At 44.1% G+C, this 17,555-nt stretch overlaps 1 protein-coding gene across 1 annotated transcript; it reads right to left on the bottom strand.

The window, feature by feature from the left end:
• Nucleotides 1-1,895: 1,895 nt before the first annotated feature.
• gprc6a (G protein-coupled receptor, class C, group 6, member A) lies at nucleotides 1,896-9,136 on the bottom strand (the record flags this gene model as incomplete). Its single annotated transcript, XM_080857387.1, has 7 exons — nucleotides 1,896-2,699; nucleotides 3,912-4,216; nucleotides 5,256-5,379; nucleotides 6,385-6,582; nucleotides 6,748-7,518; nucleotides 7,765-8,083; nucleotides 8,961-9,136. 7 exons carry the CDS (start codon nucleotides 9,134-9,136, stop codon nucleotides 1,896-1,898), a joined length of 2,697 nt encoding a protein of 898 aa, XP_080713513.1.
• Between the last annotated feature and the right edge of the window lie 8,419 nt (nucleotides 9,137-17,555).

The raw sequence follows: 17,555 nt of genomic DNA, 5'->3' as shown, positions 1-17,555 counted from the left end.
ATCTATCTATATTCTTACAGGGAGGAATGTAATTATATGCAAATAACTTTGAACAAAACATATATATATATATATATTGTGCAAAGTTTAGTTTGAAGCGACATGCAACCAACAATTCCAGGGAAAACAAGGACTTGGTGACTCTTTGACCTTGGTTTTGTTGACATCTGACTCCACCGGTTGACCTATAGGTGTGTTTTAAAAACGTATCAATCATCTGGATGCTACGCCATATAAGTTCTTGTAGGAAATTGCCATAACCATTTAAATGTTCATTGTCTTAGGATTCTTCAAGAACATGTCAATATTGTATGGACTAGTTTAGTTAAGTCTGGTCTATCTTTTATGGTGATATAAGTATTGGTATTGGTAACACTAACAATAAGTCTTTGCTAATTACATGTTTTTCATGACCTAATGATAAGTTTAAGAAAAATGTGTACCTTCACGTAGTCACACAAAACACTTCCTATAGTAATTGTTAATTCATCATTAAGTTACCTTAGTCTCTGTTCACTGATTTGTGTCTCCTCGAAAACAAAATATATTCAAAATATATTCAATGAAATAGAAAAACCCTTCTTTATAACAAGAGATAGCTGGTGGCCTGTTCCATTAATTAACATAAGTATTCATGTTAACCTCTCCCAAAATGAGGCACAGACAGGCCAGTTACAAAATGGCTTGCAACCACATATATTTTAAAATCAGTCTAAATATTATTATTTTTTTAAACACACCAACATCGTGTGAATTTATAAACATGTATTGCACAGAAATATCATGAATTCATCATTAGGTAATGACTCATTATATGTTTTGTACTCTCATTGTAAGGTGCTCGGCCTGCAATTTTTTTTTTTAAGTCATTGTCACCTGACCTGACAGGGAGGAATGCAAATATTTGTGATGCAGTCAAAACACAGAGGGAAACAATAGGTTTACTCTCCCAACCCCAGACATGTCAGCAGGGTTTAAGCACGCCATAGAATATGGGGCAGTCCCAGGTTTCTCAACATCCCTTCAGATGTGTGTAAATGTGTGTGTGTTTCTACTGCAAACGAGTAATGCTACCTTGTAAATGTGTCACGTCAGTTGAAGGAGAGATCGCCCTCCAGGCATCTTTACCTGACTGTGAATGTGTTCCTCAGCAGTCACCTGAGAGAGAAACTGAGATCTGTCTGGTATTTTACCCAGAGCTAAGATCATGACAGCATCCTGTAACACTAATGCATGTGTTTGGTTGTATTGTTACGTGTGTGTGTGTGTGTGTATAGCAGGTTATATCACTTTCATGTAGAACTGGCAATATGAGGTTATCAGTACACAAAGAGTGGGATTATAATGTTTCAAGGAGAGTTTGACAAAAATAGGTTTTATTAGTTATAAAAACAATAATTTTTATATATTGGCTTGAGGCTTTAAGGAGCAGTTGAGTTTCACCGCGTGGGAAAGAGAGATGAGTAGAAGAGAAGAGGAAAACTCAGTTTCAGGGTTTTTCCCTGAAGCACACAGAGAGCAGTCTCACGCGCATCACAGACATCTTATCTTGTCCCAACTGTCAGGAGAGGGACCGGTTTTTCATGCATTTTTGCAGTAAAAAATGTGCCATGCACAGGAATTTTATTTATAAACAGAGATCAAGATCCTCTAAACGAACCAAAAAGGGAAATTTGCTTTCAATATGAAACATGACACCATCAGATCACCACATCATTTACAGAAACAATAGCTACCTGTGTAAGACATGCTGACCTCATTAAAAATCCCAGAGCAGGCTGTGAAGGTAGGGCCCCAATAGATCTACGATGACATGACAATATTACCGTAGATCATGTTCATCACCAAAAAAGCCTAGAGATATGATTAAAAAAACAAGAGTTGTTATTATTCCATCATATGCTGAGTGTCCTCTTCAGCCGTGGCCTAGGTATCTGACCTCCAGTGAACTGTGAGACTGTGATTACTGAGTTCACAGTATCTGTAGAGCTTTCTCCACTTCCTGTGCTTGAAGACAGGTCAATGGACACGCTGCCTCTGGCTTCACACTGCTTCTTCGTTATGTCCTCTGCGCCGGGGCTACCGACCGAGCTGGTGGACTTCTGCGAGTACTCGTAGACGCTTTGCAGGAAGGCGTCTTTGGTGTTGTGCTGCTTCTTGAAGAGGATGATGTAGCACTTGGGCAGGAAATGGCAGCAGAGGATGCCATAGTTGGAGATGAGGATGACCACCATCTCAACGGCGGGGACGTACTTCCCCGACGTGGTCACATACACGGGGACGAAGATCACCCAGGAGATGAGGTAGATGAGCATGCCAAAGGTGATGAACTTTGCCTCGTTGTAGCTCTCCGGAAGCTTCCGGCCTTTGAAGGCAAAGGCAAAGCACACGACCGCCAGGAAGGCGATGTAGCCCAGCATGGTCCCAAACGCTACGTACGAACCCTCCTGGCACTCAGCCAGCACAGACCTGGCTCCCACGGTGTGCCTGGACCAAGGGCTGCGCAGCACGAGCCAGAGGACACACACCAGAGCCTGCACCCCCACACAGGCCAGCACGATGGCGTAGGGCTTGTAGAGGCGCCGCAGGGCCTCCTGCAGGGACGGGTTGAAGTGGAAGGCCAGCAGGATCTTCAGAGACTTCACCAGTATGCAGGACACACACAGGGTGAAGCTCAGACCAAACAACACCTGACGCACCTGACGGAGACATCGGGCAATATTATACCAGTGAATCCCAAATGTTTTGTGGCATTTGAACAGTTAAACATTTTAACCATTTTATTTTATCGGTTAAACATAGCTATTTTATGGGATAAACATTTTTAAAAAATGATTTGATAAGAGCTCTTGTATAAAACACTTAAACAGTTGTAACTCAATTTTTTTTATCCTCCACATAATGTTCATGTTAAGGCATGCCTGTTGTATTAATAATTAGACTAGCTATCCCTTCTAACATATAGGCTAAACGGTTGTCCCTGACCATATTATGAAAATAAGCTACTATGTTGTAAGAGCACTGCTATACAAAATGTACCCAGTGTTTTCTTGTTTCACCCGCACCCCCTTGCCATAACTAACTTTTGCGTTTTAAGTTTATGATATTATATGATAAATCATTAAACAACATTAGGCTTGTAAAGATAAAGAGTAATTCCATTCCAGTAATTCGGTATGATCTTTCAAATCCAGGATGTTTTCAAAGGTTTAAGGTTTCAGAGATCCGGGCTCACAGGAGAAATTCTACCTGTGCTTTGAGAGAATAATACCAGGGCCGTTTTCTCCTTTGTGCCAAAATCCTCCAAATGGGGGACTCGTGATGAGGAAATGAGCCCTGTGGCAGGGTGGTTCTCAAGGTAGTTCTGGCATTCTCCCAGAGCTTCGTGGACTAGGTTAAAGAGGCGAGCCAGTTAGGGCAGTTTAGTGGTAAACCCTACCAGGAGCCGAAAGCACGGCCACCAGCAAGCAAGAGGCCCTGGCTCCTAACCCTCACATAGGCCTAATACATTAAATCCCTACAGAGGCTGGGTCATCCTTGGCACAGTACAGCACAGGCTTTAACCAGATCCACATCTCACACATCCTTCATACAGTGATGGCAGCACAAAAGTGAAACAAAAAAAATTAAGCTTTATGAAAGAAAAAAGACAACTGCTGGACAAATGGAGACTTAAAGGCAGAGTCCATGATTTGGTTTGCCAAAGATTGTTGATATGTGAGCTCAACAGCCAATAAAGTTACACCCCTCCTTCAGTACTCCTGATGTATGTGTATTGGGATTGTTTTTGGCTCGGTCCGAACCACTATGTTTGTTTCCCAATGGACAGCTAGAAGACTGGGCATTTAAAGCTTAAGAGTAGGCAATGGCCTGTTAGCATGTGCTTCAAGTTAGCCACAGGGTGAGAGTACCTTGCACTTGATGCTGCTTGGCTGGCCCACGAAGAACACCACGCTGACAAAGCTCCCCATCAGGGAGAGGAGTATGACCTGGCACAGTGGACCCCCTGCCGCCCTCACCACCGGCGTGTTCCGTTGCCATAGGAACAGCACAGCCATGGCCAGAGCCATGATGACGCCCAGGGCTGCCAGTGACAGCAGCACGATGGCGAAGCCGTCCTCCCAGTCAAACAGCTCCAGGGTCTTGGGTTGGCAGGCTGAGCTTCTTTCTGGCGCCCACTCAATGGCAGTGTTACAGCTCAGGCACTGGTCCATATCTAACAACCAAAATGTACAAGTGCATATTTATATGTGTGTGTATGTACATATAATGTAATACTTGTTTAAAACATAAACATACTTAAACATAAATTATAATTTATATATACGTATATAATTATAAGAACTAATGACAATCTGTAGAGCATTTTTCTGCAGATGAAAAATATTAATTAGAGGATATATTATTTGCGTCACATACTGTATGTACTATTATTTCCTGCACTACTCAACTACAACTCCACAGAAGTAAATTTTAGATGCATGAACTGTTTAGACATATCATACCAGTGGGGTATGTAAAGATTGTTACATACAATAATTGTCATGTTAATTATTAATGTTAGGCTATATTAAAACAATAATACTCCAAATATAAAACTATACCTATTTACATGATCATACAGTGAAAAGGGACAAGTCTATTGATTAAATAATTTGATCAGTTCTGCTTATGGAACTATTTTACCAATAAAACAATTTTATCCTATGCCTTTCTAGCTACTTCTGACAGTAGACTAGGAGACCAAACAAGGACTTCTCTGTTCAAGTCTGTTCAAGATAGCCACCACTCTTCTCTTTTGTCATCATTTGTGTATAGAGCATGGGGTCCCACTGTCAGAAAGACCATAGGCATGTCTGGTGGAGATGGCCTGAGGGTTTGGCAGGGTTCACTGGCACAGCAGAGTGCACTGGCATGCTTTCTAAATGCTAAATGGGTGGCCATGGAGGTTTCCTGCTCTGTACAGTTTCTGCTTGCCAAGTTTTGACTAGCATGGCAAGGAAGTGGAAATTTTGTGTACATTTCAGTCATCACTGAACCGTCCCGTTCAGCGTTTAAGTGTCGGTAAAGTGCTGTCTCTATCTCTATCCCTCTCTCGCTCTGTCTCTCTCTGTCTCTCATTTATCCGTGTAAATATTAGCTATCCTCTGTTTGGAGATATGGAGACTGGACTGACACATGTGGGAGCGATGTCACCTGCGAAAAACGCACACACACATACACATACACACACCCACACACGCTAAACTGCTCACCTGTGTCATTGGAGTAATGGTTTTCTGGGCAGTTGATACACTCATAGCAGCAGGTGTGCTGGCCCTCCACAGTCTTCTTCACCTCTCCTGCCTCACAGCTGTTGGAGCATTTGGACACCACGTCCTGAAGGACAGAGAGGACGTAGACATGTGTAAGTTAATGTCAGTCATAGGGCACAGCTGCTTATCACAAACCACTTAGACAGACGTGGTGCTGTCACTGAGAGATGGCTGCTGGCCCCGTGGGCCTATGCAGGTTACATTCTGGAATCATCTGCCCTATTGGCTTCCGTCCGTTTAGAGTGCTGCGGAGTGCTGTTATCATAACATTGCGCAGGAATTTTCAACATGTTTTTGTGGGTGAACTTTTTTAAGGACAAGTTTTTCAGGCTGCTCACTGTCTAGTTTTGTCCTCGGGGGTTGGGAACCCAACGGAACCCAGTGAATCCAGCAGAAATATAAGAACATCTTTTGCAGATGGATATTCCCATTTGTATAGCCACAATACATTTGCTAGTTACCTAGCTTTGATCTGTGCCAAATGTGCTGTTTTTGGTCAATGTAATCCAAGCCTCTTGGCCGATAGATATTTATCTTGCACTTAATAATGCCAAATCATTAATAATTAGGCTATTATTTGTGCTACAGTTGTGCTGTTGGAAAGCGAACTGAAACCACACTAAACAGCGCTTTCCCAAACTCTATGCAACAAGTTGACCAGAGGTATAGATCAAAGCAGTCATCCATGAGAGAGAAAAAAAAGAGAGAAAAAAAGATCTGCGCCCTACTTTCTTAAATCATGAAAAAAAGTCAATTGCCTAGGATTAAGAACGGAAGAGTCTATTAGGAATAGGATTAATCTCTCTCAATACAGGAGTAGTAAACAAAAGCACTTTTCCTTGACAAATCCCTGATGTAAATACAGGTTTAATAATTGTGCGAACTTTCAGTGCCATTGTGCTGTGTGAGTAGGTGTATGATAAGCGAGGCTTAGCACGAGCTGCCTATCATTTTTGCTGAATGACTGTGAGTCTGTCAGCTCTGTCACGCTCTCTGTCAGACTGTGAGTCTGCCTGTGCTGTCACACTCGCTGTCATAACTGTTTATGCTCCCCGGTTGAGTGAGTCACCTTTAAAGGACCGAGCTGACTGGTCGGAGTAATGGAGTTGTTGTGAAGGTGATACTCGGCCACGTTGGTGGATTGTATGGCTCCTCTTCTGGTGTTCCAGATGCAGATGTCGTAACCCAGGTTCACATCTCCATGTTTATCAAATGTATAGGTCTTTCCTTCCTTCTCAAACTCCGTTCCCTTTAGGGCTTTAAGGAGCTGAAATAGAGAAGACAGCAAAAGGATCCATTAAGGTCAGGAAGTGAATGTGAAACGGAATCTCTATTTGCTTTAACCTTTCTAGTCCTGTGTTTGTCAGTCTGCCTCATAAGGTGTGGTGCTGAAGAAACTGCCAATAAGCAATGTTAGAAGTGTGTGTTTTACCTGCCATGGTTTGACTGCTCCAGGAGTCTTGCAATCTATTTTAGGATTTGTTTTAGAACAGAGGTCTGCTACTGCCTGGGAGATTGCACAGATGCCCATCTGGATGCTGAAGACTGCATCTGAGTATGTGTTGTTCAGCAGGATGGCTGCCGCCTTGGCACTGTCCACATAATGGTAGAACTCCCTCATAAAGGGCATGTTTGTGTCATTGCTCAAGTGCATCTCTCTGCTGGCGTTCAGCTCCCTGAGGTACCGATGGAAGGGCGTCATGTTTCCGCTCTTGAAGGTGAACCCCACGACCTTCCCGATTAAGGCGAAATCAATGTGTGCCATCTCGTTGCTGGAGGTGGACCAGCTGTCGCTGGCGATCCACACCCTGTCGTGGGCAGTGCCGTCCTGCAGCTGCTCGAACATTTGCCGCATGTACGATGGCTTGGAGAAGGACACGATCACCTTTGCCCGCCCGTTGTTGCGGATGGTTTGGACCACCTGGCTGATGGAGCTGTTCACTTTGGGGTTGGTCACCGAATCGGGCAGGACCTCCTTGAAGGCCAGGCAGATACCTTTCTTCGCTGCCTCCGTGGCGAAACTGTCCAGCGCTGAGCGGCCGTAGTCGCCGTCCGTGGTAATCACGCCCACCCAGTTCCAGTTGTTGTCGCTTAGTAACTTCACCATGGCGCGCGTCTGGTACACGTCGTTGGGCACGGTCCTCAGGAAGGCAGGAAAGCGAACCTTGTCACTCAGGATGGTGGCGGTGGACGAGTAGCTGATCTTTGACACAAGGCAGGGACAGGTGAATTTACTGACGTAGCACAGTTCTTACACACTGGTAACTCGAAGAGCTTAAACAAATATCAATATCATTTGGATAAGGAAAAGGAAGTTTTTGCATAAGCAAAGGCTGCTCATATACTGTATAGCTGAACTGAGCTGAATCTCATAAACTACATGTAGAAACACAAAAGGGACATGAGAGATAACCAGCGTTCCACCCGTACCCCGTCTCCCCAGGTGTACCTGTGGGATGAACTCCAGAGTGAGCAGTCGTGCCAGAGCGATGGAGAGCTCAGAGTAGGACGCCCCCAGTACGGCCATCACAGGCTGGGCACGCTCAGAACTGTTGCCACTGGCTACACGGCAGTCACCGCCGCCACCGCTGGAGCTGGAGTCCTGCGTGAAATCCATGGACGCCCGCAGGGCCGTGCTGACGTCGGAGCAGGAGTCATGGATGCGGTAACCCAGGGTGATACCCAGCCGGGTGAGCTGTGGGGAGCGGTTGGCCTCCTCCACGGCCTGGATCATGGCCAAGGCTTGGGTGAGGCCACCTTTATTTAACCTGTTATCAAGACAGCAGCCAAGGAGCAGAGGGAAATAAGGGCCTCAGTATGTGTATACAGCAATTACCAATGGGTGGATACTCTGTTGAGAATTTTCTTGGGAATTTTTTGACTTCTGAATTATGTGTGTTCACCTGATCAACTTGGAAAACAATGCAACCTGCATTGCCTCTGAAGAACGTTGCATTCGTGTTTTTGTTCATTTGAATCACATCAATAGCTAGTTATGTTTTTATGATAATTGATTATTGTTTCATATTACTCTTTTAACATGAAAACATTGTTATGACACAATTAACATGCATACCTCCAAACAGCTGCCTTATGACTTGTATAACTATAATATATCATGCCTTTATTTAATGTATCTTTATACCATTATTATTACTGTAATGGCTAATAGTTATAGTTACAGTACATTTACAGTTACAACTTAGAAACCACTATCTTATTCATTTAAAATTTGAACACCTATCTTTTCTGGTCAGTAGTTGTAATTTAAACAGTAATACTGTTAAGTAATACGTGCATGACCTAAACTAGTCATGAACAACTAAATCTGATCCAATTGTAAGTTATAACAGTTGCGCTTTCAAAGAAGTGTTTGTAGGCACCAATTCATTCATATCAATTGATTATTAAGCACTTTGATGAAGTACAGATAATGACAAAATGGGGTTAAGATTATTGTAAGAGAAGTCATATGTATTAAAATACAGTGAAAGGCAAAGTGCATTACCTTATTGACAACTTCAGGCAACACTATGAAACAATTTGTCATGCTTTTTAGGGAGGTACCTCGCTAGTAACCAAAACTCTGAGATAACTTTGAGATACATTTAAAGGCGTAAAACACAGTGTGATTATAGTACTCACTGCACACAGACTGGCTGGCTGAGCCCTGGCTGATATGTGGCTGAGCGTCGGGCCCCGGCGTGGATGGGGAAGAGCCCCCCAATGATGATGTCTCCAGGGGCGCTGGCTCCTTCTAAGATGTCCGTGGCGTGTGTCCCCAAACTCACAAGCACGAGCAGGCACAGGTGCTTCAGCATGTCTCACAGCTTAGCTCAGTGTTTCTCTCCTCTTTTTTCACTCTTTATCTCTGTTGTCCTCTCTCACTCACCAGTATCACTCTGCCTTTCCTCCCTCAATGTTTTACTTTTTTCACTTTCTCTCCCCTTCTTCCCCTGTCTCCTTCTCTCTCTCTATTTCTCTGTCTGTCTCTCTCTTTCTCTGTCTGATGGCAACTGGCTGTTTTGCAACCTGCATGTTAGACTAAAAATACACATGCTGCTCTGACCTAGCCCTGCCCCATGATAGTAAAGCCTGCCCCGCCTCCTCCCCCTCTGTGACAGGGTGACACCACTTTAACCTGCAGGCGACGGAACGATGACTGATGTGATGTCACATAGGGGCAGCCTCTGAAAGCGTATCAGGTTCATTCAGTTTTATGAAGGTGCATAATGATTTTACTGATATACTTTTAATGATATAAAAAAAAACAAAGAGAGACTTGATTGGTAAGCTGTGATATGTATGTGATATCCAAGTGCGTTTCTGAATGAGCAGTCTATCTTTATCCATGCAATTTCTATACAATTTCTATTATCAAAAGCCAGTGTATCAGCCAAAGGATTTATAGCCATGGAAATCGCATTACTCTCATAGTGTGTCAGACAAGAGCTAATGCAACAGAAAAAAAACGTATTCCTAAGTGCAATTTCTTCTGAGCTCCATCAGGGGGCACTGTTGTCTAATGTGACCCTTTGTAATAAAGTTTCTTGCCTCTATCCCTTGAATGCTCCTGCATTCCTGGCTTCTTCTCTGAGTCTCTCCTCTGCCTAACTCACATTCCTGGTACAGCCCGAGAATATTCTCACAACTGGAATAATCCAATTACCGGTTCAACGCCATTGTAGGGCTTCCTGGAAAGGAAGTCAGTTGGAGATGAAATCAAACCTATGTCAACCCAAAACACAGAAGTCAGCCAAATTCCCCGATTCCATCTTTCTGGGTGTCTGGGAACAATCTGTGAGAGAGTGTGGTGCCAATGCCAGCACTCAGGTAACATCATATCACAAACAACCAGTTTTGTAAGCCATACAGTGAGGGTGAATTAATCACTCTCACTTGTGGGAAACGCTTGGCTTCCTTGCCAGAGATATGAATTGCAAATTGCCTTTGTTTGCAAGGTTTGCAGGCTCTTGTATGTATGGGAACTGGTATTTGTGCGTGTGCGTGTGTGTGTGCGTCACTGCGTGCGTTAAGTGTATGTGTGTGTGTGTGTGCATATTTCAGGGAGATCTGTAGAGCAGATCAGTGAGTGTGTGTATGATTGTGGCACACTTCCTCCTATGTGACCTTCTCCTCAGGTCATCTCTGAAACCCACAGCATGAAAATGGACTGTTCCCTGCCCATGGTGTTTACAGCTTTGGTGTAGCCGGCTCCTGTTCCTGGTGGTAGCGGAGGGTCACGGCACCTCCTTCACCATGGTCAAGCACAGGTTACTTCTTCTGCCCAGCGCTGATTGATTGCTGTGAATTGACGCCCCTGGGAAACTCGGTCTCCATCCAATAGGAGGCCTGCGTGTGGTCACACCCCTTGATTGACCCCTGTCCTCTGGTCTTTGTCTCCCAGGTTTAATGCCATTGTCAGGCCCTGGCAACTGGGTCTGACTGAGCAGTGACTCGGCCCAGACGCACTGCTCTGCTTCCCAGCACCTCACCGTGACGGAGCAGGAAGAATGGGTCAGGAGTAAACACTCTCTCGATCTGTGTGTGTGTGTGTGTGTGTGCGTGGAATGGAGTATGGATTGTGTGTGATTATGTGGGTGTGAGTGCTAGGTCGAGTGTGAGAAGCAGAGTGTGTGTGTTTCATAATAAATGTGGTGTGTTGGTGTGTGTCGGTGTGACAGAATAGAGAGAGTGTGAGTGAGATCAGAGGCAATTGTGTGTGTGTGTGTGTGTGTGTATGTGTGTGTGTGGTGGTGGTGGGGGGTGTCTGGTGTTTCACCCCTATAGTCACCTGTGGAGAGTGACCTCCAGTCAGAGCAGTCAAAGCTCTAAATCATTGGGAACAAGAGAGAAGGGGAGAGAGAGGGATGAAGAGGGAAAGAGAGAGAGAAAAAATAGAGGTGTAGAGAGAGGCAGAGAAAGAAATAGAAAGGGCAAGAGGGAGAAGAAGGAGAGCGAGCCAGAGGCATCGAGAGACAGTGTGTGTGTGTGTGAGAGAGAGAAAGACAGAAAAAGAGAGAAAGTGAGTGACAAAGAGGGCTGGATGGTGGTTGGCTGGGACTCAGTGGAGCCACCAGCCCCAAATCCAATAGCCTCCTCCCTCCCCTGCCCCGAATGCTGCAGCTCTGGCTCTCCATCATGGGTCTCTGGGTGCAGCCCCCACCACCCACCCCTCACCCCACCACCCGCATGTCACACACACCTTTAGTCTACGCACACTGGACCCAACACTCCACACAAGCTACTCAGAAGGGCTTTTGGTGTCTCTGAAAGAAAGTGAATTTGTCATAGCTGTGAGCGTGTGTGTATGTATGTATGTATGTGTGAGTGTGTGTGTGTGTATGTATGTGTGAGTGTGTGTGTGTGTGTGTGTATGTATGTGTGTGTGTATGTGTGAGTGTGTGTGTGTGTTGATGTAAGTGAGAGTGGGTGTATAAGTGCTATTTAATCTAAAAGAGAGGGAGTTATCAGCACTGTGTGTGTTTCCCCTCGAACTGACTTTTTGACTTTGACAGTAAGACCGGTTGAAATGCCAAGGTATTTGGTATGATGGTGACAAATATTTACATAATATTTAAGATATCACTCACTGGTGTTGTCCACTGTTTACATCTTTGTGAGTCTCTCTTATAGCTGACCGGGAAACTCAGAAGAATTGCATGAAAAAGAAAAAGAAAATGTTTATTAACAAAAGGGTATTTACTTTCATGAAAACACTTCACACCCTGAGCGGAGTGTCATGCTGGAATAAAAAAGATAGAAATTTCTGAAAGGTGATGTGTCCTGGTTTCCAACACTCCCAGCTGGCACTCAGGAGGATAAAGGAGGACAACGGCGTTCCTTACAGGAATTCTGCTCCTACCCGTCTGTCTGTCTGTCTTGGTGTTGGTCCGGAATTGGTGTGCCAAGAGGCCTGGGAGGCGGGTGGTCAGATGAAAGATAGAGAGACAAACAGAGAGAGAGAGAGGGAGGGAGGGAGAAGGAAACAGAGAGGGAATGAGAGAGAGGGAGGGATAGAGAGTGAGAGAGAGAGAGCCTGGATGCTGAGTAGGATTATGGCAGCAGGCAGAGAGGAGGAAGAGGAGGACCAGTATATGCTTTTAGCACTATGTCATGTCACTGATGCTCTGTTACGGCTCACAGAGCTGCGGAGGACTCTGAGACTGATCCAGAACCAGTTATCTTGTTTTACAGCGCAGAGTGATGAACAAAGGGGAACCACAACCACCAGCTCACTGAACTCTGCTGGGTTTAACTGAAATGTGCATGTGTGTGTTTATGTTTTTAATGGTCTTAACACCTGACTTGAGTACAGGTGAGGTGTACATGTGCCTTCAGCTATCCCTGTATGCAAACTGATGACACTTGCCTTGGTGTCCCTTGTCTGCATTCACCTACAGGGGGCGCTCTTGGCCTGTGACTGCGTCTAACTGATGCAGCAAAGTGTATCAGTGTATCTTTTTCTCTATACATCATTTTATGCCCTGTGTAGACTTCAGGGGCCACCATACTCTATAAACCTGTGCATGAGAACACCAGACCACAGCAGCATGGTTCGTGTGCTAAGGTGCAACCATGCCATCTCTATGAGCTGTTACCATGGCAGAGCTGGCAGGATACACAGAGGCCAGTTTGTCTGCACACACCTGGATGGGAGGCTCCTTAAACTCACACTGTTGTATAGATAAGCTGCCTCCTCTTTCTCTCTAACATATATAAATGTGTGTGTGTGTGTGTGTGTGTGTGTGTGTGTTTACTATACCTCATAGTAGTTTATTAGTGAGTTTGATTGCTGTGCATCTCACAGTGTGTTATTTCTTCATGGGAACCTGGAGGTGCTGCAGTAAAGGTTTTGTTTTACGTCTGTTGTCAATTAAAATGTCACCCTACTTGGCTCCAGTGAAGGTTCATATTTGATTTGCTTTCCCTTAGTTTCAAGCTCACTTTTCTCTCAGCATTTAAGAGTGATTTCTTTGTATTACTCTGTGGCCTAATTGCTTCAGCGTTTCTAGTATAAAATGAAACTGCGGGTAAATGGATGAACATCTGTAAGGTTATACAAAGATTTCTCATCGAATACATCTCATGGGGACACACAGAGAGCTCTTCAAAGGCAACACAAACATGCACGCACGCACACACACACACACACACACACACACACACACACACACACACACACACACACACACACACACACACACACACAATCACAGCAGGAAAGGCAAGACAGAGGTGGATGGTCTGCTGGGCCGGATGCTTTCTGGGAAGTGGAGGAGACCTGGCCAGAGATGCACATCATTTTTGTGGGGATACTTTGTGACAAAGCTTGTAAGAAACAGTTTGTAAAACAATATTGCCCATTATGTGTGCGTGTGTGTTTGCATGTATGTGAGTGAGTTTGGATGACTGAGTTTTTTGTGTCAGAGTGATTTATTTGTGTCAGAGATGAGTGCATGTGTGTATTCTGTTTGGCAAATAGATGTCCACTGATGTTGCTGTATTTGTGTGTGTGTGTGTGTGTGCGTGTGTTTGTGTGTGTGTGAGAGTGTGTGTGCGTGTGCATAATGTCTTTATTGGGGGTGGGTGTTGCCTGTACCTCCTGATTGGACCGCTGACATTTGACATCTCCAGTGCTTGGGGGGTAAGCTGACTGCCTCTTGCACAATGGAGTTTTGGCTACGCACTGAAACAATAAACATGGAGGAATAGTGTAAAACACCACGGGATTGTGCAACCAAGCGGCAACATTCTGAACCAACATGAACCTCCGTCCATCAGAGACACAGCTCTGTCCATCATCATCATCTCTCTCGCTCTCTCTCTGTCTCTTTCTATCTCTCTCTCTCTCTCCAGTGACCTGTGGGACCTAAGGGAGTGTCTCTGTTACCAGCACTATGACAAGCCATCCTTCACCTCACAAACTCCATCACAGACAACAGTAATCACCCCAGGGCTGTGAAGGATGTGAGGGGTTTGCCATAAACACCAAAAAATACTAATGTCATTATGTAAGACCTGGGACAAACACAACACAGTAGTGTTATGTGTGGACATGGCTAACTGTAAGCGTCAGAAAAACATCCCTGACAAGCTTCTTAACAAAAGACGCCCAGTTATCAGTGAGTGTGAAATATGACCGGCGTGAATAACAACAGTTTAAACGACCCATGAGAAAGAAAACACAATACAGTTGTCAGTGGGCACAGTTAACTAAAAAGAACAAAATTACATCTAGGCTCAAGAGCAACAGAGTAGGGACACCAAGTACCAAAGTCCAGAAAACACAATCCAAAATTAGCAAACAGGTCAAAAGCATGGGATTCTGGGGCACATGCCATTAATCCGAGCTAATCCAAAGATCATCGCTAAAAGGGCTGAAAGATGCAACACACAGGTAACCGTATGCACACTGGACTGTAGCACTGGCAATGGAGCATGTGATAACAACATATAATGTATTCTCTGGGCACTTAGGCAGGAAATAACAACACCGCCATGACTACAAACAGACAGCACAATGTTGTGCATGAGAACTACACACAGTTAACTACAAATCATTTCACAATAATAACAAAACACTAACATTAATACAGTGATGAATATGAAGGGCAAACTATAAACAGCAGCCTCCATGATGTTAGATTAAGCGTCAGGGTAGCCAGAGCCCAATTGACCATTACTTATACCACAGGAAACAGGCTATTATAGTACTTCCTGCTCCGCGTTGAAGTCTGCCCCAAAGCCCTCGCTCCCTCACTCCCCTCCTGTCCTCCTCTCAGTCAGAAATATGTCCACTCATATTATTGTGTGCTGTTGCCAAGCCTATACATCTCCACAAAGGTCTGGCACCAAACATGTTTCTCAAGGCAGTAGAACTGTGTAGCGCCAAGTGTTACAGACCTTGTCTTGTAGACAGAACACATTCGGTGCTACCAAATGGCCTAATTTATTACAAAACCATGTAACACCGTAATGCCTTTTGTCCATGAAAAATACAAACGCATTGCAAAAGCTTTGTTTTCTCAAAATATTGAAGAGACGAAAATTAATGATGCACTAAATTGACTGTTGTGCTTTTCATTTTGTGGACAAAAGACTGAATGCACCTCTCACTTTGTGGACAAAATTCCATAGACAAAAGTAATTCTGTCCACCTCATAGATAGCCTGAGCCAACATTTATACTTCTGTGGCAGGAAATACACAAAGCTCTATGTTCTTTTGCACTGTGATCATTCTGGTCCATTGAATGTCCATTTTGTCCATGTAACAGTTCGGCTATATTAGGGAAAGCATAATGTGCACCAAAGGTCTTTGGTCTGATACATTTAGCGGGTTACAGAATGTCCATGTTAGCAAAGACTGCTTGAACTTTGAACTTTGAACTTTAAACTGACATGTGATGTCCAAGATGAAAATAGGGCCCAGGTTTAAAAAATCCAAAGTTTCGCTTTAGATCAATTCCATAATGAACCCTTCACTGGAAATAAGCTGCTTTTAACAACTGATGCCATCAAAATTTTACGCAGCCTTTGCTTTCGTGGACAGAACATGTAACCTGTTGACTTGTGTTGTGAGTGTCTTTAAAGGCACCCAGTGCAACTTTATGTAAACATTCAATGAAAAATAAACATTCAATTTCTAGTCTTTTTTACACGTAGTAAGTTTCAAAAACTCCATACCATTACATATCGACATTCAAGGAGCAAAGATGAGACGTCGTTGTGTGGTGAAAACTGATAGAAAATCGTAAACAACAACAATCGCAGGTGGGGAGAAGCCATTTTTCCATTGACTGGAAGCCTGCTTTATTTATTGTAGGTTACAAAAAATAAAGAAAATGGCGGCGATTGTTGTTGTTATCGATTTTCTATCAGTTCTCACCACACAACGACGTCTCATCTTTGCTGCTTGAATGTCGGTATGTAATGGTATGGAGTTATTGAAACTTACTACGTGTAAAAAAGACTAGAAATTGAATGTTTATTTTTAAGCCTCGAAAGTTGCACTGGGTGCCTTTAAGAGTGAGTCTTAGATAGTCCCAGAAGTGCTGTGGTGTTAGCACTAATGGGTTATCATAAGCTAAACATGTTGCTGTAGCTCATCAACTAGCCAATAGCATAGTGCTAATAATACAGGCATAATGACTCCATCCCCAAGGAGCACAAACACATACCTATAGAATGTGTCCTCTACTTGTAATGTATTTAGGTAAAAGTACAAAATGGACATAAACAACTTCACTATTAGATCAGCCACCATTGGGCTCGGCCCGAGTTCTAGATTCCACCAGAACAGCTCTGGGCTTGATCTGGCCCTCAAGGAAGCAAACTGGAGCCCGAAGCAAACATGCGAGAGGTTAGGCATGGAGAAGTAATTGACCTGCAACAGCCAAATTATGACCATGAAGTTTCACCAGGCTAAACTTTCACTTTTACATTCAATATTGTTCGTTCCACCAGAACAGCTCTCGGCTTGATCTGGCCCTCAAGGAAGCAAACTGGAGCCCGAAGCAAACATGCGAGAGGTTAGGCATGGAGAAGTAATTTACCTGCAACAGCCAAATTATGACCATGAAGTTTCACCAGGCTAAACTTTCACTTTTACATTCAATATTGTTCGTTCCACCAGAACAGCTCTGGGCTTGATCTGGCCCTCAAGGAAGCAAACTGGAGCCCGAAGCAAACATGCGAGAGGTTAGGCATGGAGAAGTAATTTACCTGCAACAGCCAAATTATGACCATGAAGTTTCACCAGGCTAAACTTTCACTTTTACATTCAATATTGTTCAATATTATAAACAAACAGGTTCACATTTCATATTCCAGAAATCTACAGTCCCCTTGTCCATTTGTGTTTGCACATACAGTATACAGCACATACAGTAAGTCAACAGGGAGGGTTTCTCATTGCAAAACTTTAAAATGTTATGGCCACACGTGTTTAGCATACAAATCAAACCTTATAAGAGCTTTCATTATGTCAACTGCACTAGGGCCTAAGACTCCCTTAAACACTCTGTTCCCAGACTGTGGTGAATGTGGAGATAATCGGTTACTTCTCCCAGCCATAATACATTTGCATGGAATGAGAAAAGACCCACAGCAGGACTCACAGGTGTGCTCCTAAAATGTGATGACACACTCTCCAACTGACACTTTGCAGGAACACTCAGGCAGGCCTCGTGCCTGACCCCTACGCCCGCTCGCGTGACCTTTCTCCACCTTGCCGGGGG

This window comes from Sprattus sprattus, assembly GCF_963457725.1.
Source record: "Sprattus sprattus genome assembly, chromosome: 19".
NCBI lineage: Eukaryota > Metazoa > Chordata > Actinopteri > Clupeiformes > Clupeidae > Sprattus > Sprattus sprattus.
The sequence above is the reverse complement of the archived record's forward strand: the minus strand, read 5'-3'. Positions and strand labels throughout refer to the sequence as shown.